Source organism: Neolamprologus multifasciatus, chromosome 14 (genome assembly GCF_963576455.1).
Source record: "Neolamprologus multifasciatus chromosome 14, fNeoMul1.2, whole genome shotgun sequence".
Taxonomy (NCBI): domain Eukaryota; kingdom Metazoa; phylum Chordata; class Actinopteri; order Cichliformes; family Cichlidae; genus Neolamprologus; species Neolamprologus multifasciatus.
Genome location: NC_140452.1, coordinates 17784632 through 17811049, shown reverse-complemented (window position 1 = coordinate 17811049; position 26418 = coordinate 17784632). Strand labels below are relative to the sequence as shown.

Below are 26418 nucleotides of genomic sequence, written 5' to 3'. Positions count from 1 at the left end.
TAATAGGCATGGTGGTAGAAGCCAAAGGAAACATTAGCTCATCCATCCCCTTCATGGTGAGTGTACACGGATATCTGAGTATGTACCCCACAATCCATCACCGTGGCAGGCACAGCACCGCCTCTGCACCATCTACCGGCCGGGGCTCCGGTCAGTCTGTGTGCTGGTGTGTCTGTACACTGCAGGAGTATGTGGGAGTGCTGACCCTACATGTTCTGCACTTCACGTCCTGTGTGAGCTCCTGTTATGAGGATTTATGAATGCAAAGGAAACAGAGTAAATGTAGTAATGACTATGTCAGCGAATAAACTGCTAATGGTGATGAATACAGCAGAAGCAGAGAGATAAATCTGTCTCTTTGTCTCTATGTAGATAAATACGACAAGAGAGCCACGACTCGGAAAAATTACATTCACATTCACATAAACTGAATTCTGATTTAGAGGGAAATGTGTTTTGTTTGTTTCGTGGATTCTTTTTTCAACAGACACCTTTATTATCAACGTGGCTTTTCTGTTTATTTTCTTTCTTTGTGGTCATAGACTGTACGTGTGATCATGAAAGAAATGAGGAATGGGAGTAAAAGCAAACTTGCTGGCTGCATATATAAATATTCCCTTTCAAAGCCAGTAATAAATGTTGACTTTAGATAGGAAGCACATTTTCAACCTTCAGGGTTTGACTGAGGGTTGTTGTTTTTTTTTGTTTTGTTAACTTAACCGTTTTGGGAGAAGTTAATGAAAAATAGTGTAAGTCATGTTCACGGAAAGTACATCCAAATGTTTAAACTGTGAAAATATTTGACTTTTAGTTTTTTATTTATTTATTTTTTAGTTCTGTTAGTGTTTTCAGGCTTATGCTGCAGAAAATGGAGCTCAAGCCTCTAATGTGGTTAACATTATGAACATTTGTATTTGAATCCAAACCTTTCCCTCAATGAAGACTTAGCCTGATAGTTTTGGTGCCTACAACGCAACAACACGGAGTGTGAAAATTACATTTGAAAGAAAATCTAATCTGAAAATAAGTTTTTAAAACACAGGACTGGATGAGAACATGGAAGATTTGTTCTCACTGCAAATTCTCAGCAGGTAGAGATATTGAACTTCTTCTTGTTAACAAGAAGAAAAATTGTCCCCCTTCATCTAAGTTGGGATGCAAACTGAAAGGACCACTGTCGTTGTGAGGTAACGGTACTGCCCACTGCATTATCTGCAGCCCCAGCATGTGAGAACAGTGACTTTTTACTGTCCAGAGGCTCATACAGATCACCATGGAAAACGTATTAGCAAAAAAGAAAATCCTTCTTGGTTTTTCATTTTTGAAACAACAGGGAGGTGTGGACTGGCTGGTACTTAGATTCCTATTTTTCTATGCCGAGTGCTCTGTCAACCAATAACACATTTATGCAACACTTTATTCTGTTCTTTTAAACACCTTGCCTAACATACTAACAATCTTATATATCTTGACCAGAAATACTTCAACATGCAAACTGAATTAGTAGACGACCAGGAATTTGCAATTCCTGGTGAAATTGCAGTGGGATTGCAGACTTGCTGTGGATGGGATCAAAAATATGTAGATGAATAGCTTGTTTGTGTAGAGTAAAAAACTGGTGTGCCTAATAAAGTGTCGGACATTGTAAAACTGGTATGTGTTTCGGTGGCCATACTGAAAATTCCAAGTCATACGCATGTCCATGCTATACTTCAACCCACCACAGGAGTGTTTAGTTTTCCCAGCAGCAGTAGGGAGCATGACTATGGCCAACCAATCCACAAATAAAATTTCAAATGAGGAAGGTGTGCTTTAAAACCTGTAAGCATCCTGACAAGCTGCTCTACACAATTGATTTTGGTGTGTGTAGTCTTTAAATAGAGGTCAGGAGTGTCACAATTCTGGATCTTTGGACCCAGCATTTTGAGTCTTAGTTTATTTTAAGTTCACTGGGTTTTCTAAGTTCGTTTGTTTAGTAGTTCCCCTTGTGTTTTCAACCCCTGTGTTAAGTCTCCCTGGTCCTTTGTGTTTCATCTGTTTTGTTGTCAAGTTCATGTTGTCATGTCTGTTTCATTATGTTTCCTGTTTTATTTTGAAGAGGTCCTGTGTTCTTGTGTTCAGTGTGTTTAGCTTTACGTTTCCCCTGTGATGTCGTTATGTTCACGTGTGTCAGCCGTTTCCCCATGTGTTCCCACTTCCATCATTATCCTCCTGTGTGTATTTAGTCCATGTGTTTTCAGTCACTCCTTGCCGGATCGTCTGCGTTTTTTCCATGCCATGTCGTATTTTCAGATTTCCATATCACTTTGCCATGTGTAGAGTTTTTCTTGTTTGTTTTCTGTTCCCCAAGATTTTTCTTGGTTCATGTTTCCTTTCTAGTTTACCCAGTGTAGGTCATTGTTTAGTTTTATGTTGTTTTCGTCCTTTTATTTTGTACTGTTTTGTCTGCCTAAATAAACCGCTCATCATCTGTTATGTATGAGTTTTAGTATGTCCACACCCGGGTCCACTCTTCGCACTCCATGCAGTTTGCCTGAGCAGACTGTGTCGAGGAGAGCAAGTTAAAAAAGATTTTTTCTTTCTCTCCATGACTGGTTGGAAACTCATGAATGAAAGCACATGATGGCATCCCTCTGAAACAAATGGCTGTAGTTCAAAAAGTATGCATGTGTGGGCTTTGAGGCATGGCTTTTTGAAAAGCAAACAAGTGTAGCTACATTTTGCAGGTAAAATGATGGCTGTAGGGTGAAAATTGTGGTCACAGGGCAGGTTAAACGAGATTAGATCAGACGAGATTTTCTGCATGTCTCACTCTAACCTCACTTTAGCTTCCCAGTGTACATGAACGGGGAGAGATTTGAGAGATTTCTCTGGACAGCTTTGACCACAACTGAAAAACTGTAAAAGGTACCGTGAAAATCTGCCTAAAGGAAGAGGAGTGACAGCAGAAAAGAGAACGAGTCTCTCCATTCAGTGTCAAATTTAAAAAATCTGAATAGAAGCAAACAGTGCATGAACGAGCCGCTTCTTTTGAGGTATGAACAGTGTATCTATGCCTACTTGGTGAATGAAGAAGAAGAAATAATCTGATAAGGATGTGGAGGTTTACACAGACCGTGGACTGGCATCTTCCTAACTCTCTGTTCAGCCTAGGGTTGGACAGGTTACATCTTCATCCTTCTACGTAGTCCAGACTATTTACATCAAGCACGGTAACACAAATTGTGTGTTTGGGCCAACAGGAGAAGGAGGTGACCATCACTATGCCTAACGGGGAAACGTCAGTGATGACGGTTCGAATCTGGAATGAAACAGTGTCCAATCTGACGCTCATGGCTCTGGGCTCCAGCGCTCCAGAGATACTGCTCTCTGTTATAGAGGTACACACACACACAGTAACTCTGTGTATCGTTTATTGAGATGCAGATGGTAAGTAGACTTGTCTTTCCTCCTCCTGTTACAAACTTTTTGCAGGTGTGTGGTCACGAATTCAAGGCTGGCCAGTTGGGTCCAGGAACCATCGTCGGCAGTGCTGCCTTCAACATGTTTGTGATCATCGGGATCTGCGTGTGGGTGATCCCCAACGGCCAGAGCCGGAAGATCAAACATCTGCGGGTGTTCTTCATCACCGCGTTCTGGAGCATCTTCGCCTACATCTGGCTCTACCTTATCCTGTCTATCATATCGCCGGGTGTCGTGGAGGTGAGGCAGACTCGGTGTGAGAGGATGAAAGAATCAGTGAGCTCAGAGGTGCAGTGGCAACAGATATTTATTCATCTTTTTGGTAAATCGGTAAGTTCTTACATGAACCCTCTAACATGAAGATGTGAAGCGAAGTGATCAGGAAATAGTTTTGACACGGAGCAGTTTTTGTCTTTTATTTGTTTTAGAGGTTGGGGAATATGTGGAGGGAGACAGGTTAATATCGTCTTCTTCCTGCTTGCTGATGGACAAACTTCTAAGCAAAGATGTCTCTTATTCTTTTTTACCACACAAGTAGTGATGTTAACTTGTGAATCCAAATGTGACCGCATACTGTTGTTTCCTTATGGGCCAGGTCGCCTCACAGCAAGTAGATCCCGGGTTCAGAGCTCCTCCTTCAGAGTTACTTCAGCTGTTAAGAAGATGGATGGATGGATGACTGATCTTTAACGACTATAATAGTTCTAACTTTATAATCTCCATGTGTGTTTCAGGTGTGGGAGGCCCTGGTCACCCTGCTCTTCTTCCCTGTCTGCGTCATCCTGGCTTGGATCGCTGATCGGCGCCTGCTCTTCTACAAATACATGGGCAAGCGTTACCGAGCCGACAAGCGCCATGGCATCGTTGTCGAGACTGAAGGGGATTTGACACCCAACAAAGGCGGCATGGAGATGATCATAGATGGCAAGTTCCCAGCGCGAGGGGGCGCTGTGGTTCCTTCTGAAAACTGTGGGGGCGGCACTCAGGACGGGACCACAGGCGCCACAGCCAACAACATTGGAGCGGCAGCAGGAGCCGTGGGAACAGGAGGGGGAGCCAATCTGCCCCACTCCAACAGCGCTACAGTCAATGTGGAAAGCAGCAAGGAGCTGGATGAGAGCCGCAAGGAGGTGAGACAGAGACGGGAAGAATCTTCAGAGAGCAGCATAGGAGAGCATCTGATCACAAGCACAACATCAGGATCAAACATTAGACTGTTAGTTTGAGAGATTCAGTTACACCAGATGATCTGTTACATAAAACTGTCTGAAAGGTCTTCCTATAAAACAGGCCAACTTCAACCATCAGATCAGCAAACCAGAGAGTCAAAACATAAATAAATATTTCTGAAGACAGACAGGAAAACAGCAAAAACCTATGGAGCACTTGTTACTGCACATTTTAACACTGTCACTATGCAAACAAAGTTTTTCTTTCCATTCCTCAGATGCATTTCTGGTTTGTGCAGAACATCTTAGTGCTATGTGTGGAAAATCTGTGTTCAAAGTGAGGAAATTAAGAAACAAGTGTTTCATTTTCATATATTATTTAGAATGTAAATCCATTTGGACTCTGGGGTCATTGCATATGTGGCTTACCATATATTCATTTCATAATTGCATTTCCCACATTTTTATGTTGGTAAAAAATCTAAACCTGCACTTTCTGCTGTTTTAGGGCAGAATTGTAGTTCTCCAAAAGTTGATTCTGTTCATCTGGACGTAGCGTTTTGTGGGAGAAACGTTTCGTCACTCATACAAGTGACTTCTTCAGTCTCAGCTGACTGCAGGTTTCCACAAACTTATAAACAGTACATTTGCATAATGACTGAAACCAGCCCAGTGAAGCTATACCACAGGTTATACCCAGGGGAATCTACACCAAGTCTGTATGGTTTACCGAAGATACATAAACAGGGTGCACCTTTAAGACCGATTGTCTGTATGATCAACTCTGTCACCTATAACATCTCCAAGTTTCTGGCTTTGATCCTCAACCCGCTGGTGGGCAGCTCTGAACACCACATCCAGAACACCCTGCATTTTGTTAAGAAGGTGAGAGATGTCATTATGGAGGCAGATGAAACCATGAAACCAAGCAGAAGAACAGCACATCAAGAAGGCCCTGAGTAAATGTGGTTATCCCAGCTGGACTTTTGTCAAAGCTGGGAAGGCACCTAAAGAAAGCTCCAGCCGATCCAGGAGAGAAGGACAACCGCTGCCCAAGCGAAAAACCTGTAGTGATCCCGTACGTGTCAGGAGTATCGGAGCAGTTGAGACGCATTTTTTCTAAACACCGGGTCTCTGCGGCTTTTAAACCCCAAAACACGCTGCGCCAAAAATTGGTCCACCCCAAGGATCGGGTCCCCCGACACAAACAGAGTAACATAGTGTATGCCGTTAAGTGCCAGGAGGATTGCCAGGATTTATACATCGGGGAAATCAAACAACCTCTGGCGAAGCGAATGGCACAACACAGAAGAGCTACCTCATCAGGCCAGGACTCTGCAGTCTATTTACACCTACAGGCCAGTGGACACTCTTTCAATGATGAGGATGTAACATCCTGGACAGGGAGGAACGCTGGTTTGAGGGCGGAGTCAAGGAGGCCATTTACGTGAAAAGGGAAAGACCATCTCTGAATCGAGGAGGGGGCCTAAGGGTACATCTGTCACCATCTTACAATGCTGTGATTGCAGCCATTCCCCAACTCTCAAGAATGGTACTCATGGCCATTGATCAGTGGTTGTTGATCAATTATGATTAAGGAACTGACCTCCCAGCCCATTGTTCCTTCAGTGGGCTGGTTTCAGTCATTATGCAAATGTACTGTTTATAAGATTGGGGAAACCTGCAGTCAGCTGAGACTGAAGAAGTCACTTGGATGAGTGACGAAACGTTTCTCCCACAAAACGCTACGTCCAGATGAACAGAATCAACTTTTTGGAGATTTACTTACCTGGATGATTGAGAATGCATCAAGACGACAGAATTGCAGAAAAATATTGGATTATTTCTCAGCAGGAGACAGAAAGATAGAGTGCTCAATACATTTCAAACACCACCCAGTGTAAGGTTTCTGCCACAGGCCCAAGCTCCTTGGTCTAAATTATATTTTTCATACTAAAATATAATTATTAAATTTACAAATCTACTGTGTTACAAAAAAGCAGAACAGAAGATTTAATTTAAGTATTTGAATATGTGCTTCATTATTTTCTGGCTTCTGGCTCAGAACACATGTAAAAAGTTTGTTATTTTGCCTCATAAATAAAAACATAACTTTTAGTTTTTTGAACAAGTTTGTAACAGATTTCTAAAGTATTTGTGTTTTCTTGTTTTTATGAAATTTGTTAAGCGCCTCAAATGCAGATAAATGTGTCTCCAGTTTAAATTTCCATTTCCTCGAGTGAAGCATGCATGCTTTGTTCTGCACTTTATAATCTCATTTTGTCAGCTTTAACATTTTGTAAACAATCGCTGCTTTGCACCTGTCTGGAATGCAGATATGCCCATTTACATCTGCTGTGAAAAGATTAACGGCTCTTACTTTTGAGGAGTAGAACAAACTTTTTTCTTATCTGAACTGAAAATCTATCGACAGTACAAATCATAAAACCCCTTGAGGAGACCTTGTAATACTTGGCTCTATAAATATAATTTACTTGATTTAGAATTGAGGATGGAAAATGAGAAAAGCTTTAATCCAAATGTTAAAGCAGAGAAATTAACATGTGGATGTTTTAACTGGCAAATATTCCAATAATCAGAGTCAGAGCAGAGAAATGAGACTTTTGGGAAAAAACTTTATTAAAATAAAAGCTAGACAGACAGAAAGAACTGAGAGACAAACAGGTCCTCATCCACGTCATTTTTCTGGCCCAATTACACCAGGCTTTAAAATATCATTCTCATATTTTAAGCTAAAATATGCTAAAAAGTGGACTTTTTTAAAGTTGTTGCCTTTCACAGGTATTTTCACAGTTTACCTTGGACTTGGGTGACAAGTTTGAAGACGCTGCTCATACTTACATAATTGGAGTTTTAGAAATCTCTCACCCCAACCGGTCGCAGCAGAGGTTTCTTCCTGTTAAAAGGGAGTTTTTCCTTCCCACTGTCGCCAAAGTGCTTGCTCATAGGGGGTCATATGATTGTTGGGTTTTTCTCTGTATCTATGAAGCGCCTTGAGGCAACTTTTGTTGTGATTTGGCGCTATATAAATAAAATTGAATTGAATTGAATAGAAATGTAATTACATTTTTCTTTTTTACTCCTAATTTGGCTGTATGTGCAGTTCATGCTCAGATATCACAAGCTGTACTGAAATGTACAGTACTGTATTTACTGTACCAGAGATACCCAAATCTCCTGTACTAATTACAGGAGATTTGGGGGAAAAGTAGCCTTAAAGTTGAGGGTCAAACGCTATTCTGCTGATAATATTGCGCTAAATGGCCTTTTAGGTAGGTTCGCACCCTGAAAGCCGGCTGAAAGTGTCAAGTGCACTCCAACCCTGCAGTTTTGCTATTTGAGTTCGCTGTGTGGGCAGAAACTTGATGTAAATGTGTGCAGAGGCAGAACGCAGCCTCAGGCTGTGGGCTTCACTTCCTCTCACTGAGGTGACCCCTTCAGGACCACTCACACCTTTATTGATCCTGAGCTATCACTTATTGTGAAACCTGGCTTCATGCATACGCAGCACATACAGGTTACACTGAAAAGGGCTATTTTTTTCTTTGCTAACAGTCGCTCTTAGAGGGAAGACAGACCAAAGCAGACCACATATGGCCCGAGTCCCTGGATCCAGCAGGACTATTTTAATCCACATTACAAAGAATCCTTCACAAAAGTTCTGGATTCAGATCACGCCACACCGAGTCTTGCAAATACATCCATAACTGAAAAAATAACACATTAACAAGGAAACACGCTGTTCACTCTTGTTTGTCTACAAGGGTTTTTTGTTATCTGTTTTTTGTGGCTCAGTTTAGTTACTTCCTTCCAGGTTCTCCCGCCGGTGTTGTGCACAGCATTTTGTTCTCTTTTTTATTTATAAAACAAATAAAGTTCCTCTTTGCATCTCTTTGAGATTCCTGGTAGGCATTTGGATCCTCTCTCTACACCTGGTAGCACAGGCCAAAGGTGTTTCTCAAAATCTGCAAGACTGTCTAATAATGTTGGACAGACAGACCTATTTTACATACCCAGCATCCATGTTTTTGTCTCTTTCAGTCCTTGTAAACAAGACAAGACAAAGAACAGCCCATCAGGGGAGTTAGACCTGCACATTTTAACATATTTTAAGAGCAGGTTCACAGCTCCCGTTAAAATGCCAGAAACAAGCTGTGTTTCGTGTTGTGTAGAGAAAATGAAAGAAATATAGAATAATATTAGTATTACCATATTTGTGTTTGTACCTGGTACAGACTGAGAGTGGGTTATGTTATATCTTTTTCATGCAAAAATATATCCTAACACCAGATCAGCTTCACCTATTCTAATACAGTATGTGGTTATATTGTGAAGGCGATTAGTAGGAAGCAGGATAATAACTGTTCATTAAAACTGTATATCATATTGTATCTGGTAGAAGTGAAACATCACCTGACTGGATATCGTTATGGAGAAAAGGCGTTATGTTCGTTTTGATTTGTTTACTGACCATTTCAAACAGCACAAATGTGGGATGTTTTCTGTACCAACTCATGTGATCAGATGTAATTAAACATCAGGCCTCTTTGTGTGACTGTCTTTGGACAGCAAAGGGGTAATTTATTCCTTTAACTGATGACATTTTCTCTTTTAATGCTTGAAAGTTGTTGGAGGTTATTATTTCAAAATGTCATCCTTTTGATAGCTCGAGCTTTTAGAGAAAAGATGCAGTGATTCTGTTGTTATGAAACTGAAAAAGTATATAAGACATTTCTGCGTTACCCTTTGTTGTATTTCATATCTCTAAGACTTGATGCAATCATGTAAAAAACTAAGTGTACCTGTACTGTATCCAAAGGGAGCCAGACACTGCTAACAAACTGCACTTGGTTAGTTGATCTTCAACAAGTGTGATGAGCTCTGTGAAAGCAGACGTTTTGACAGTTTGCTGGTCTGGAGCATTAGTTGTGTGTTAACACAATTCCTTAGTCTTCCCAGGAATTCTAAAAAGGACAGAACAGCTTAAGTTTGCAAAATTATGTGTGAGCAAACCCCAAAATTTCTGGAACGATGTCCTTCAAACAGACAAGACCAATGTTTGGTCACAATGCACAGCAGTTCATACCAGTTGCATACCAACTATTACACGGGGTGGAGGAGTGATGATTTGGGCAGCCACAGGACCCGGAGTCGACCAGAAACTCGTCTGCATAGCAAAGTACTCTGGAGTGACATCCATCTGTCTAAGCCCTAAAGCTTGGCCCAAACGGGACAATGATCCCGAACACAGCAGCAAACCTGCAACAGAATGGCTGAAATAGAAAAGTATCAAAGTGTTGCATTGACCCAATCAAAGTCCTAAAAAAGCTGTGCATATATCTGAGACGTGTAATTTAAAAAAAAGTCTGAAAACATATAAAATATTTAGTCTTGGAGGCAGTGAGAAATTCTTTTCTTTTACATAAGTGGAAACGTGTCTGCAGAAACTGTACGTGATGAGAATCTCTCGCTCTTGTGTCGCGTCGATTACATTTAAGCATGTTTGTGTCCTCTCATCTTTCCTCCAGGTGATTCGTATCTTGAAGGAGTTGAAGCAGAAATATCCTGATAAAGAGCTGGACCAGCTGGTGGAGCTGGCCAACTACTACGCCTTGCTGCACCAGCAGAAGAGCCGAGCTTTTTACCGCATTCAGGTAACACACACACACTGTCTCTCTCTCTTAGGCCCTGAGGTAAACTCACAAGGTTGTCCAGAACTGTGGGAATGCATAAAGTAGTTCAAGGGCTTCTAAAAATGATTCTGTACTCTTTGTTTCCTTTAACCCCTCATCCTCCTCTTCCTCTCCCTGAAGGCGACTCGTATGATGATCGGAGCTGGAAACGTCCTGAAGAAGCACGCAGCGGACCACGCGCGGCGCACAGCCGTAGCTGATGAGGAGGCCCCAGAAGACGACGACATGGCTGTGTGCAGCCGCATCTCATTTGAGAGTCCTCACAGTCAGTGCATGGAGAACTGCGGCGTCCTGATGCTGGCTGTGGCGTGTCAAGGTAGCGAAATGAATTACGCATAAGCTTATAATGAGTCCACATAAATAAGACAAGAGGCTGAGAGCTGCTGTGGTAATAAAGCATAAAATCTTTCTGTTCTTCAAATCAGTGCTACATTTGATCTAAACTTTTTCTGTCTTTGATCCGACCTGTGGTCAGTCTCCTCCACTGAACCTAAAGCAAGACATTTAATTACTTGTAAAAGTACTTATAAAAGAAGCACTTTAAAGAGAGCGTGCAGTAACCCGTGCTTAAACAGAATTTCTTGTTTTAACACAGCACTGTGGAAAAATTTCACGTAGCTTGTTTTGAGGAATCCCAAGAAAAGGTTTTTGGGTTTTTTTTGGAGTGATTGTCTACGGAGCCCCGCAGGGGACATGGGAGAAAAAAAATTAAGACGGACTTTTGCGAGATCTCGCAAAACAAACTCGGGATCTCGCAAAAGTTTTAGCCGCATTCTTCCCGTTAGCTCGAGCTTCGAGCTAACGGGTCTCGACCTCCTTCGAGCGGGAGGTCGAGACCTACTACAGCCGAGAGGAACACCGCTTTCCCGCACATCGTGCCTCGACCTCCCGGTCGGCTTCGAGCCAGCGTCCGAAGAATGCGGCTAAAACTTTGCGAGATCTCGCAAAAGTTTTGCGAGATCCCGTGTTTGTTTTGCGAGATCTCGCAAAACTTTTGCGAGATCCCGAGTTAGTTTTGCGAGATCTCGCAAAAGTCCGTCTTAATTTTTTTTTCTCCCATGTCCCCTGCGGGGCTCCGTAATTGTCAATGACCAGCTACCACGTTTTGACCCATCCATGTGATCTTAGCGGGTCTGTAGCTTGGAAAGTGGTGACAGTATGAAAGCAATTTTTTCAAACAGCTTTATTAAGTATGTCAGAGTTTCTGATATATATGCCTGATTCTAAGGCGCCTAGATGGGAGGCACTGATTGATGGACAGTTATAGATAATACAGCTGAATAGGATTCCCCCGACACACACACAAACACACACATTCAGGTGTCAAAAATCCAGATGCATAAGTTTCAGCCTGTAGATTCATGACTATTTCCTTCAAATTCTTAAATTTGTTTGTTCATTTTTCCTTTTTAAAAATCTCACTCATTAGACCTTTGTACACCTTATGTACAAAGGTCTGGTTTCCACCTCCAGTTTTAGTCATGACGAGATTTAGACACTCCAAGACAATCACTAGCATGTAAAAGGAAGTCTAAATTCATCCAAATTTAAAATAGAGTCCCTCTTTAGACATGTTGAATAAATGTATTTCAGTTAAATTCAGTTCAGTTTTATTCATATGTACTTATTTATATCACTCCAAATCTCAGTAACAGTTGCCTCAAAGTGCTTTGGCTTCAGTTCTGAAATCATAAGGAAAACAAAATCTGCCAGTGAAAAACACGAGCAACATAAATGCAAAAGTAACTGAGAGTCAGCTTATCTTCCTATATAGGTTTTATAAGAGTGTGAACATCACAGTACAGATAGATACAGCTCACAGAAATAATATTGTGTAATATATCCAGTGTAACTGTGTTTTATTTCTGTTGTTTAGGTGGTCTGGGAGAGAACACTTTCTATGTGGACTACAGAACAGAAGATGGTTCAGCCAACGCTGGATCAGATTACGAATACACCGAAGGAACGCTGGTGTTCAAGCCTGGAGAGACTTGCAAAGAGATCAAGGTGAGTTCAGGGAAGACTGAGAAGAGAAGATAACCTGCCATTTAAAAAACAGACAGACAGGAAACACCTTTAATCATCCTTTTATTTAAAACAAAGGTTAACCGTATACAAAAAATCACAGGAACACAACAACAGTGACTCAGGTGGGGCTTATACTTTGTCGGGGACATGGACAGCTGCTGACAGTACGGATGAGTTCCTGTTCCTTTTATATAAGCTCAGGCCAGTTTACACAATCAAAAAATACTACAGGGAGTCTTGTCTTCACCATCTGATGTTAAAAGTTACATCACTCAGACCCCAGCTGACCCTGGCATGGATCGTATGGATGCAGAAACTGTAGCAGGCCTTTCAGCGGTTATCAGTGTTGCTCGCAGCATTAGTGTCGCTGGGTTTGAAGTCAGGCTGAGCATTTCCATGTGGAGTTTGCATGTTCTCCCTGTACAGGTTTTGGTATGTTAATGTTGGCCATTTGGATCCAAGACGCTCAAGAGTTTTGCTTTCTTAGTCGCAGAAATACAAGTACAGGGAAACAAGACACGGCTGAAGCTTGAACGTGGAAGCAGTCTTATAAATCTTAAACTCTGAAAGGGACAAAGCAAAAATAGATGAACTTCATAATAAAACAGGAAGTAAAAAGAGCAAGTGAACACAGACAGAGGGAGGCTCAGACACTGATGCACATAACAAAAAGAAAAGTGAGGACACAGCAGTGACCACGACACAGACACAGTTTAAGAGAACTCTCTTTCTTCATCGTGGCAGATGGAAGATGAGTTTGACAATAAGGGAACTTCAGTGTTAAAGATTTATTGAAGGTTTTTTTAGTTGAATCTTTAATGATCCCTGTGGGAAACTGTATAGCTGATTATATGCATTATGAAACAGACCTGTCAGTTCATCCCAAAAGCTTTGAGCTCCAAGTTGGTGAAGAGATTTCTAATTCAGCTGATTTTCTAATTAGGACCTGCACACGGTAAGTCACCAGCTTTGGTGCAGGAGGAGCTCTGGACTGAGAGTTTTACTTTATAAAAATGCACAAACACTCTGCGGGCTTCCTCCACAGTGACTGTGAAATCTGGGAAGATTTCCAAGGAGATCAAAGTGAGGAGAAAGAGGTGGGAGAGGGATGACGAGATACATAATGAGAGTCCCGGGAGGAGAGACAGACAAAGGCTCTGGAAAAACAGAAGCCCGGGTTCGCGGCTGGGAGGGAAAAATACTGTTGCTTCTAGTCAGACTACTACTGCTCATGCTGCTGCTTCTACATGTGGGTTACGTTTGTTCCCACTAATATGAATGTAAAGCAGAAAGTCACAGGTTTTGCTGAGAATCTATGAGCAGCTGAAATTATAAACACAAAATTAAAGTATTAGAAAAAAGAGAGACGATATTGAAACCTGTGGCAATTCTGTAATCCCACAGATGGCAGTTATCACTCACCTCTCACATAAACCAGTAGTGTTGGTTCACTGCTAAGTTATCTATTAACTAAGACTAGCAAGTTTGTTTAACAAGCTGCTTCTGGACATTTTAAAGCTCCGCCACAACGACACAGATGCCTTTTAATTAGTGCCAATCTAAATAAAATACTTTGACTCTCAGGACCCGATACAGAGACTTCTCTGATTGACTCTTTCTCACTGCACGGCATATTATTTGTTAGCTCATTTCACCGAAGCACAAAGAGCACAAACACGATGGAGACGTCCAATTCAGCCCCTCAAATTAGTGGAAGTGAAGCCAAGCAGGCAGTAATGAGCTGATACTGCCTGTGTCGGTCTGAGCACTCATGTCCCCCTAACCTAAAACTTTAAAAAATCCAGATGTTTGAGTTATGTGTAAAAAAAAAAACCCCATCACACTTAAGTGAGGAGGAACTGTGGGATTTTGGTGCTTCTACGCTGGATCACCATTTTCAGCCCAACCTTTAAAACTTCTGAAGAAAAGTCGACAAGCAGATGTCCAGTGTTGGGGAGTAACGGAATACATGTACCGCCGTTACGTATTTAAAATACAAAATATGAGTAACTGCATTCCGTTACAGTTACCGTTTAAAAAGGTGGTATTTAGAATACAGTTACTTTGTTGAAATAAATGGATTACACGGCAGTACTTCCCTGTTTCATATTGTGGCGGGTCAGGCCTGTTTGGGTTTTGTTTGACAGCTACGTTCTGTTGTTCCAGGTGGCAGCGTTACGGTTGCCATGGTTACAGGGTGACACTCTCTCTCTGGTGTTTCCTGGGTGAGAGAGGCCTTTTTGTTGTTGTTGTGCTAAGCTAATAGGCAGAACGCTACAGGTAAAGCTCTAAATAATGTAGCATCATAGGCAGTGTAGTCCGTGTTGCAGGGAGAATGGACTGCCATACACGTTATGTGTCTGTGAGCGAGGGAGGGAGAAAAAGGAAAAGTACGAGCTGGCACTGAGCAAAAACGGGAGCTGGAAGCATGTAAATATAATAATAACCACTCCAGTCAAGAAGAGTGCCTGACGAGCCCAGTTGTAAGTAAGCTATTAAGACTCGACTGTACACCGTGTTTGTGTTTTCCTCCAAAAACAATAAGTTCCGTTGGAGCAGCCTTTCAACACCTCTCTCTGTCTCTCGCTAGCAAAGTTGACCCAGACAACAAAGTAAAGCTAGTTTTCGGCTACGAGCCCAACACAAACCCAACATATTAGCCAGAGGTCCCTTTACTACGGTTCGGAGCCGCCGACCTTCAGTAACAGTAATAAATCACAGCAATAGTACATTCATGTAGTTGTAAACAGCATGATAATATATTAAGTAATCCAAAGTATTCAGAATACGTTACTCTCATTGAGTAACGTAACAGAATACGTTACAGAATACATTTTGGGGCATGTATTCTGTAATGGAATACATTTTAAAAGTAACCTTCCCAACACTGCAGATGTCAGACACAGTTTCTGTATCTTGGTAACCACTGAAATTAAAATGTCAGTCAGTCTCTTCCTGTTCATTTAATCAGGGGCTCAAAATAACTAACAGAGCTTGCTGCTTCTTGCTTTTACTCACGTTTAGAGATGAAACCCTTTTTCCAGCTTGGTTTTTGTGTTTTTCTAACTCATTACTTTTTCATTAAAGATCTGCGTTTTATTTTAAGATTCAAGTACGTTTGTGATTAAGTGAAAGTGTTTGTACTGCCTCCTTCTCAACCTTCAAAAACTGCCTGCTGCTTCTAATAATTCAGCACTATTACTGTAAAAAACTCTTTTTAGTTTAGTTTTCGATGATCAGTCCAAGTGAAGTGCTTCAGAGTTCCCCAGAGTTTCCCTTTCACTACAAATATCAAAAACTTTGAATTTGGGATCAAATAACACAATAAAGATGGGGGTTTTTTATGTGAAACCAAGAATATTATCTCTGAAGTGCTGCATGCTGTCTGCATTAAAAGGAGACATGGTAAGCCGGCTAATCCGTGCTTGGATTCAAAATCTGATGGGCGATCAGAAGGAAGTGGGGATGAGTGGAGGGTGCTACAGTAGCCTGAAGAGCCACATTAAATAAGAAGAAGTGTGGACATCTGAAAAACTGGCAGCATAAATTGGCCCCTCCACCACGAGTGAGCGGATGGCCAGATGTGGAGTTACTATATTACAAAGGTCGGTGTCATCCTTTTCACCAGCACCGATTTCATCGAACGTCGTTCCAGTTAGAAATGAGCAGCAGGGAAACCAATTAAACTTGAATACCTCAGCTCTCTGCCAGAGCTCCACTTTCTCTGTCGCATTAGTTCCACTGTGTGACGGTCACCGCAGCCTTCACGGGCTCTGATTATACGAGAGAGATCAATCTGACAGAGCCAATAACAGGTCTCATTGTCAGCACTCTTTGTTGTAATGAAGAGTCATAATTGTTGTGTCCAAAAAAAGGAGACAATTAGCAGTTCTGAAAACGTGTCTCCTCTTCTCAGCACAGTTTATTCCAGTCAAATAAATGCAGCTGATCATTTCTTCGTTCGATTACTTAAGTCACAAAATCTCATTTGATCAATTTTTAATCTGCATTATTTGCAGACCAGGCGCTATGCTTGTGGCCTTACACAGAGCCGCGCATAAAGTTTCCTTCTTCAGCATAATGAAGATTAAATTAACTGTCACTTCATATTTGCTGATTGAATGAAGGTCTGTGCTGTATCTTAAGTAGGCAAATCGGCCCCATTAGTAACAGAGATGAGACATTCAATTATAAAACACAGCTTTGTATTAGAAATGACACAGGAGAGTTACTGTTGTCTGAATCCAATAAACACTCTGGGTAGTTTTTCATTGGTGACTGAGTTGTAGTTTAATGATAATGATCGTCATCATTTCTTTGCACTTTTGTTGGTGATAAATACGATTTCATGAAAAAGAACTTTGGTTTTCTGGTGTTTTAGCAGTTAGCACAGGAAACACTCAAGACAAGAGACAGCAATGCCAGCGATGGTTATTCTAGGAAACTAAATCTAAACCAAAACTAAAACATCAAAAAATATTGTAAGAGTGCTGAGAGCTATAGAGCAGGGTTTAACTCCACCCCAGGCCATTCACCCGCTCTCCATCCTCCTTTCCTGTCTGCTCTGCTGTTCTGTAATGAAAATAATAAAAGCCCAAATAAATCTTTAAAAATATATATTGTTTGTTCTCTAAACTAACTAAAATCAGATAAAAATGTATTAGTTTTAGTCTTTGACAGCCTGATTACATTGTTATCAGAGCCAGCCTGATGAGGTTTTGCTACTTTTATCATTTTAGAGTTAAACAACCAAAAAACTTAACATGAACTCACAAAGGAAACTCAATGAAACTGAAATAGATTGAAAATACAAAACCAAGATTAAAAAAATAAATAAAAGTTTGACTGTAACAATACAAATACACATTGATATGATTTCTCATAATTTGTTGTCTTGTTCAGCCGATGGGCCTAAATATGGTCGGAAGGGGTCCGTTGTTTGTGCGCATGCGCCAGCCGGCATGCAGCCTGCTGTAACCCATAATTTCCTTTGGGATTAATAAAGTATTCTGATTCTGATATTCGTTTAATGAATCAGTGTGTAAAACTCCCTGAAGCTGATGTCTTCAAATATTTAATTTTGTCCAAACTGTCTAAAAACAACATGAAAAGATTATTTAAGTTGAAGACTAGTTTAACAAATGCCTTAATGTTTTTGTAAGTCCACGTTCTACAGATTTACAGTTTATTATGTAATTTGTCAGCACATAAAAAGTGTACTGGTTGTACTCTTGTATAAAAACAACTGTCACAACAAAGAGAAATCCATTTAAAATCAGACTAATTGAATTCTTATTACTTTAATTCAATTCAGTTTTATTTATATACCAAATCACCACAACAGTTTCCTGATGGTGCTTTATATTGTGAAGTAAAGACCCTACAATAATATAAAGAAAACAGAGAAGACCCCAACATGGTTCTTGGGTCTCTGACATCATGTTTCAAACCTCAGGTAAAGAATTTCATTTGCATGTTTTTGATTCTTGTCTTAAATTTAGACTTTTAAGTAAATTTCAACCATTTCTTTCTATTAATGAGCTTAAAAACATAATTCTGCAGTTTGTTACATTTTGGACTGAGCAAAACTAATAGCATGATCATATTTCAACTATTCTTAAATCATTGAATTTGCTGATGTGTGACGGTGATGTATAGGATCAATTTTAAAAACATTATTTCTCATATACAAGTACTTGCAGGGATTTAATCCACATTACCTATCAGATCCATGCTTCTCTCTCGGGTCCATTGATCAGCAGTTTTCAGCTATTCTTAATTCCCAGTTGGCTCTTACAGCTGAATGGTTGTTCTCAGTTAATGCTCCAGAACTCTGCAATAGCCTCCCACGTCAGGTTAGGTCAATTAACTCATTAACTTGACCTCTTCTCACAGCCCTCTTCACTTTCAGACTAGCTTTAATTCACAGTGTCATTTACCCCCCACTGCTTGATGGTTTTACTGGTTGTACAGTACGCTGGCCAACATTTATTGTGTTTTAATGGGTTATAGAAACAAACGGACTTTGCTGGTTGGGCAATAGATCCTGAGATTTATACAATATTTCAAGAAAATTGACGGTGTCAACATTGCTGATATTTTATTGACGCTTCCAGGCATCAGTAAATGAATTATACGTCCTTATTTTCTAATGAACTAAACAATACTGCACAATACTGTCACATAATACAATTGAAAGATACTTTCTACCTACGCAGGAGTTTAAGTCACTTAAACTGCTTTTTACTTTTGTGTCGCACATCACCAGCTGCTTGTATCTCCTCCTCGTTCTACTCAGTGGTTTTTGCTTCAAGTGGTGAAACACCTTTGTAGTTTCATGCTTTAGCAGGAAGAAATGCACAATTTGAAAAGTACTGCGCTTTGTTGGAGTTTGTTGAAGTGACTCTTTTTTCAGGCACTAAATTGTCATCAGACGTGACTCTCTCTCTCCCTTGTCTCCTTATTGTGTGCACTATGGGATGTAAAAACAACAAATCATGAGTGATGCCGTATGACAGACTGCAATAAAAGATAAGATAACTCTTTATTGTCATTGCACAGTCATACATAGTACAATAGTACAATGAAATTGGAAAACTGTCCTACGTCGGCACTACATGTAACACAACACGACACGATACAACACATCACAACGCAACACAAACAGCACAACACAGTATAATAACTTAGTAATAAAAAAGAAGAATAAGTGTATTTGTATTGCACACTGTTATTATTGCACCTTGTTATAAATATAAATATTATTATTATTGCTGTTTTTACCGTTGTTAACCCCCCCCCCCCCCCCAAAAAAAAAAAAAAAAAGTCCAGGTAGGTAGCCAGTCAGGTCAGCTGTTAGCATTGATCAGGGCTATTGCCCTGTTGTAAAAGCTGTCCTTGAGTCTATTTGTTCGGGACCTCAGCAGCCTGAACCTCCTGCCAGATGGCAGCAGCTTAAACACCCCATGTTCTGGGTGTGTACCGTCCCGTAGGATTCTGCGTGCCCTCTTGAGACAGCGAGTGCTGTACACAGTGGCGGTCCTAGCCTGTTTGGCGCCCTGGGCGAACACTCCCTCTGGCGCGCCCCCCCCCCCCCCCCTCCCCCCCCAGAGAGAGGGAGTATGCATAGTATGCAAACGGCTACCTAACAGCCATCATAATTCATCATACAATGAGAACAGGACAAATCAACAATGACTAATTAATATTAAAAACTGTAACATAATGTATTGTTTGGAGTTTAGTCTGTTACTGTTACTATTTTTACCATTTCTTCTTGGAGCAACTGTAACACACATTATTTCCTTAGAGATTAATAAAGTATTCTGATTCTGATTGTTTCAGGATGACCTGCCATTATCCAATGACACATCGGCTTACCTGTATCTTTTACTCGTTTCTCTTCCTCTTCTTTTCTCTTTTTTCTAAACTGAGGACCTGATGGCTTTGAACTTTTCTTGTCCATCTTCCATTGGTTTTAATTTTGCACTCCAGTATGAACACCCATCCCTCAACCCGAGGGTCACCACAACATGATCTAACACACCTACACCTTAGTTCACAGATTCACTTTGTCTAGGGTGCATTTCTGAGATTTCACACAACCCAGGATTCATATCATGAATCCATAATGGACTTGGATTTACAACATTATAAATGAAATGTGGTCTATTTGGAAGCAGCAGGGCCCACCGCCCCTTTCGACGGGTTGTGTGTGAGACTTTAAATCATCAAACTGTAAATTTTACATTTTAAATTGTTATTGATCCCTTTACCCCAAGTCCTAACGTGTATATTTATTTTCTTACTCTTCTTATATATATTGTTTGTTTACTTGCACTGCTGTAACTGGAGCCTCGTCGTCTCGTCTCTCTATATACTGGACTGTAGCGGAGATGACAATAAAGTTTACTTTGACTTCAGCAGCGAGCAGGCGCGCCGAGGGCTCTCGCGCTCACTTTTCGTGTATAGAATTAAAAAAACACAGATAAAATAAAAAAAACATCGGTGAAAATTATAAGTCTGTATTATAATGTCTGGTGTTTTTGTGTTTGTTGGTTTGTTTTTATTTTGTTTTACTTTGCGAGTTGGTTATTAGATGCTGCGGTTAGAAAATCCCCCGCCGCCCCGCCGCCCCGCCCCCTCTTCCCTGTGTCACAAGCAGCAGGCGCTCCTCGCAAACGAAGGGCGCCCTTACTCCCAGCAAATGGGCGATAGAAAACCAATCGGTGCCTATGCCATTCCCAATATGCGCTGGCTGACGTCGGGGCAGCATGAGTACGAGCATTTTTTTTTTTGCCGATGCCAGTGATGGCGCCACCACCACGATGCCGCCCCGGGCAACCGCCGTGTCGCCCGTATCTAAAACTGCTACTGGCTGTACAGGTCCTTCAGGGAGGGGAAGAGGATGTCCAATGATTTTTTTGGGCCATATTGATGACCCTCTGGAGTGCCTTTCTCTGTGCTGTGGTGCAGCTGGAGAACCACACACAACATGAGTAACTAGAGTAAAAAATAAAAGTAACAGATTAAAAAAACAAACAAACAAACAAACATGAAAGGTGTACCTACAGAGCATGATTCCATGATTATTAATTGCTAATTAATTAATAAGTGCTCTGAAATAAGTTTCGGTAGAATGATCTAACAAATAATAAGCCGTGCTGTGAGAAAGAGTCCATCAAAGAAATCTCTGCTTCGACTTTGGAGAGTAGCGCTAATTAAAAGGTGTCTGTGTCTTTGTGATGAGCTTTACAAATGAATGCAAATTATCATTTTTTCAGTGACTTCTGTATTTGCCTTCATGTGCATTCGTTTGAACTAGTGCTGTCTCATTAAAATCACATTAACGCCATGACCGCATTAACGCGGCAAATCTCCGTTGGCGAGTTAACGCGGATCGCCCTGCGCGTGGGGCTGCACGACGCCAATGCGTTAGTGCGGTTAGCTCGTTAACACGTTAGCGTCGTACAGCCCCACGCACAGGGGCGATCTGTGTTAACTCGCCAACGGAGATTTGCCGCGTTAATGCTGTCATGGAGTTAACGTCATTTTAGCGAGATTAACGCTGACAGCACTAGTTTGAACATTTTGTCTAAACAGTGGCATGAATCAAATTTAATAGGGAATTTTTTTATCTACATTTTTGCAAAAGCAGTGCTGACAGAGAGGGGATATAATAATATAAACAGAACTCTTTATGGGTTCTAGTGAAGCTCCACGTCTCTCAGATGTTTCGTATTTTTTAAGTGTTTATTTCTCTTGCAAGAAAAAGTCACATTTATACACTTCCATCTGTGGCAGGCTCGGCTGGACACGCAGACCTGATCTGATTGATCTGATGTGCAGTGACATGATTGGATAGAGTTGACTACAGAACCAGCAGCTGAGGGAAAAGACTGGCTCTTGATATTCACCTCAGCCATCCAGATACAACAACACTGCGCTTAAGCATCCTGAGCAGGGTTCAGTTTAAATTCAGCGCATGTAGCATGACTGCATTCCACATAATAAAGGGATCGTTGCTGAAGTGGCCTTCTAGACATTTTCACTCTTTGACCATATAATTCCACCTCAGAGCTCTCCGAAGCTTCTTATTATTCACTAATAGGATTCTGCTCGGGAATTACATGTTATGTCAAAATTTGAATAATTAATAATTACACATGAAGGACACTGAACAGAGACGTCTTCTGGACTCACTGAGCTTTACTCTAAAATACAAAATACAAAAACTGACCAGGAATTATTAATCACTACAGGAATCTCACTCACACTCACCTGTTTGTAGCTAAAGTTTCACGCTGTTCTCTGGTATCTTCTGTTTCTAGATTGGCATAATCGATGATGACATATTTGAAGAGGACGAGCACTTCTTTGTCCGCCTGTTGAATTTGCGTGTTGGTGATGCAGAGGGGATGTTTGAAAGCGACGAAGTGGGTGCCACACCCAAAGCTCGCTTAGTTGAGCCCCTGGTGGCCACGGTGACTATCCTGGATGACGACCATGCTGGCATCTTCACGTTTAGCGAACGAATGGTACGCGTGAGTGAGAGCGTGGGCACAATGGAGTTGACGGTGGTGCGCAACTCAGGCGCCCGTGGCACAGTCATCCTGCCGTACCACACCGAGTCAGGCACCGCCAAGGCTGGAGAAGACTTCGAGGAAGCCCGAGGAGAGCTGGAGTTCAGCAACGACCAGACCAGGTGAGTCAGGATGGTTCTTCTGGTTCTTGACATGTAAGTAATAGGGAGGAGAAAGCTTTTCACAATTTGAATAGGAACATTTGAGTGGACACATCTAACACGACCAATGAAACTCTTACGCTTTTATTTTGAAAATCAACCATCTTGTGACCAAGACTCTGACCAGGACACTGTTGTGCTGATCTTCAGTATCACTCAGCAGCTTTTAGACTCAAATGTCATCATCTTGGACTCCAGCTGGTAATGATAGTCCTTGTTCTGCTCCTGCTGCAGGGCAGCTCTTCCCACACAAGAAGCAGGTGAGGAACTGCTTCATGTGGCGCTACGCAGAGCAGAACAAGGACTACCAGCTCCAGAAGTTCATCCAGGCTACAAGAAACATACTAAACCAGCAGCTGATTAGGCTGCTGCCATTAACTTTCCACAACCTCCTCGTCAGTGAAGATGCAGATGAAAATCTTAAACGCTGTATTGTTCATTGTTTGTCCCTTTATGCGTGTGACTGCATGTACCCATCACCAGTACCACTAACATCCCATTTAGAATTAGAATATGTGGGGAAACTAAGTTTCTATACAACATGACACAGAATATTGTGTTACCTCTGTCCTGTTTCATTTACATTTGATTTCACTAGCTGGGCCCACGTCCCCATTTTAGGTTTGACAACATTTGTTAGGAGATAAAGGCAAATGGCTTAATCAAGAATTGAGCTGTGGTTTGGGAAGGCCTCGATGGGGACTGGTGGTGGGCACCGGCCTGGCAGATGGTCCTACTCCTGAAAGTCAGATAATTCCTCTCCAATCTAAAGGGCTGAGTAAACCTCAGCTAATGTTTTAAAGTGGAATTTGCTGAAGATGAAACTTATTTTTTTAAAACTACAATGATTTGGTGTCAGGGTAGGTTGCTTCAGTTAGAGACCCACAAAAACAAAGGAAATTGATTTCAGAACAAAAAGGAAGACGCTCACTGATGACGGTATTGATGCTGTTAATGATTAGCAATATTTCAGAGCAGTGACTGATGAGTACCTGTGAAAGTGGGTACTCAAAGACCAGTGTCATTAACAAGAAATCATTACAACAATTACACTTCGTGCCAAATCTGTGACAGTTGATGTGGATAGATGCACATCGCTTCTTTCTAGTTCTTTCTGTTTTTTGCTTCTTTTTCTTCCTCCTGTTGTTAATAAGAACAAAGTTGTAAATTTGTCCAGTAGGATTGCATGTCAACAAGAACACAGACCTGTATGAAACTGTGCTAACATACCAACAATAACAATTGTATGAAAAGATCGTATCTGGGCTGATAAAATGTGCTACTGCAGATTTTATCAAATAAATCTGCTCATTCTGGGACCTGAAGCTTTTTTCCAATTGAAGATCTTTTTTGTGTTAATGTCAGCAAGCAAAGAAAGAAAGAAGATTTAAAATCTGACCAATTACATTAATTTAGGATGGTATTGGGTCGGGTGATGTATGTCCTGTTCATTTGAAACGAGTATTTCAGAGCCCTCTGGCCTCCTGCTGCGGTTAATTAGTGAAAAAGCATTAAAACAAATAATCTTTCACTTTCAGACTTTGCTGCTCTGCATGTTTATGCCCACAAAAGAGGATAAGGATCTTTGAACGGTGAATAATTCAGGGGATGGAGTAAAGACAGTGTATGATTTTCAAAATAAGTTGTTATTGATTTAAATTTATGCTTTCACCTCTTCACTCCAGCTAAATGTATATTTTATTGAACTTTTCTATAACAATAAGAGGAATGGGCAGAGGGAGGTTTTAGCTGCTGCGTGCTTCGTCATGATGTTTACTCCTCTCCATCCTCTTCTTGTTTCACTTCCTCCTCGTTCCTCTTGTTTATTCGCATGTTTTCTCTTACCATTACTCTCTCTTCACCTCTTTCAGCGCTCCCCACACTCTCTTTGGTTCACCTTTGTGCCTGCCAGACGACCGTCCTATCCATTATTCATCACAGCTGACCTGACAGCAGGCTCAGCATGCTCATGCTGGATCTTTTCTGAGTTTGTGTCACATTATACTGCACAGTAGTGTGGGAGTGAATCGACCAGGACCTAACGAGTAGTGTCAGTTCATATTTGGTTGTATTTTATAAGTGTAGCAGCTCTTTTTTGTGTAGCCGGGTTGCACCACCAGATGGCACTGTGCAGCGTGTCGGGGTCTCCTTAGAGCCGATGGGGGTGCTTTGAGCTTCCAATAGGATGCGTCTTCACGTCCAGCTCTAACTGTCTACAGTAACAAGCCGCACAGGCAACAGACTGAGTAATGAACGTGATTTTCGTAAGTTGATGTTAGGCCATAATTAAATTTATCTTGTAGAAGTGCAGCAGCTGGTGTCAGAGTTTCATCTACACGTGTTTTATTGTAATGGGATCTGCTGAATGATGAGCTGTCAAATAAATTGTTCGTTTTTGACACCGGAGCCTTTCTCCTTTTTAGAACTGTGTAGCACTTATGACAAGTTCGAACGACTCGTGCTTGTGTGATATTGATTCCAGGAGCTCCACATTGATGTAAACAGGTTCACTGACTGGCAGGACAGTGGATTTAGTGAGACAGGTCTGGTGATGGGAGATCTCAGCATGTTTCTGTGAAGCAGCACTCTCTGCTCCTGAGCAGGGATTTATTCCTGTTTGCTGTTCCACTGGTTAATCATGGCCCAGTCAGTGTGTCTGAACACGTCAGCTTTCACTCAAAGCTCCCACCTTGTGCCCTTTGTGGACCTTGTGACCTTATTAAGTTTCTGTGTGGCTACATTTAATTGCATGATGACCGACGATGCAATTCCCAGAGATAGAGTTCCTAGAGGGGGCAACATTTCTCTGAGTGCAGCTCCAGAGTTATTCATGCCTCTGCAGTCATTTCATTTCTGTGAGAGGACTCCTCTCAAGGGTGTAGTTTTGTTCTTGGACATAACATGTCACCAGCTTTCTGCTAAAATCAGGACTTGGTGTTTCACATCTTTTTAGGCTTTTTTGCAGCTCCACACTGTTCTGGCTCTAGCGTGTGCTGACCGCTACTACTTGACCACAGCTGGCACTGTTTGCACATCTGAAAACACAGAATTTGAACAAATCATTGCATGCTTAAAATTACTGAAAAGGAACCTTTAGTGGGTCTGTTTAATTAATAAAGAAATGTCTGAACATTGTTTGACTTGCGTGCAAATTAGAGTGGCCATACCTATTTTGTTGTTTACAGAAATTTGCTCATTATGAGTGTGAAATCCAAAATAAATAAAATAAATAGCAAATATCACAAAGTTGTCAAGAGGAGGGGTTGAGTGAAGAGGTATACGTTAATATTTAAAGGTTTTACTGGGCTTTAGGGGTAGTAAAATACTTCCTAAAGGTATTTACTATTTGATTTATATATAAATGGTGGCAGAGAATGATAACAGCATCACATTCAACCATCAGCTGTTTGACATTTTGAATGGAAGCAGATTAAAGTAATTATTTTAGCTTTTATTTTGTTTTTTGTGCCCTCTATTTTTTGATGTAAAATGATTTTTAGGAAGTGAGAAGACTTTCTGCAGACTCGCAGCTGTCAGGTCAAAATGCCAAAGTTGACAATCTGCAGTAAAATAAAGTAACAGCAACATCGGGGTGGAGACATGTCAGTGTCGCCCCCTACAGGTGAAGTAGCTGGTCTGGTTTTATTAGTTATTCTTGGAGGGAATGAGTGTCAAAGCTGCATTTTGCTAGTAAGATCTACATTTGTTAACCTGTAATTATTATATGACTATTTAATGACTACTAAATCAAAAAAAAAGTAAATAACTACTAACAACTGTTAGCAGTTGGATATTTAGAAGA

The 26418-nt window shown here is 41.1% G+C and overlaps 1 protein-coding gene and 1 long non-coding RNA gene across 6 annotated transcripts in view; both read left to right on the top strand.

Moving 5' to 3' along the window:
• The window catches only part of slc8a2b (solute carrier family 8 member 2b), a 244572-nt gene that overhangs the window by 193546 nt on the left and 24608 nt on the right, over window positions 1–26418 (top strand). For all 5 annotated transcript variants that reach the window (XM_085130533.1, XM_085130532.1, XM_085130534.1 and 2 more), the window contains 7 exons: window positions 3243–3380; window positions 3475–3702; window positions 4197–4592; window positions 10181–10306; window positions 10466–10661; window positions 12222–12352; window positions 22204–22577. In XM_085130533.1, the coding sequence (XP_084986659.1) occupies window positions 3243–3380; window positions 3475–3702; window positions 4197–4592; window positions 10181–10306; window positions 10466–10661; window positions 12222–12352; window positions 22204–22577 (1589 nt within the window). The remainder of the gene's footprint in view (window positions 1–3242; window positions 3381–3474; window positions 3703–4196; window positions 4593–10180; window positions 10307–10465; window positions 10662–12221; window positions 12353–22203; window positions 22578–26418) is intronic.
• Window positions 12359–17523, top strand: LOC146503884 (uncharacterized). Its single transcript, XR_014868665.1, has 2 exons — window positions 12359–14320; window positions 15274–17523. It is a non-coding gene; the product is annotated as an uncharacterized LOC146503884 (long non-coding RNA).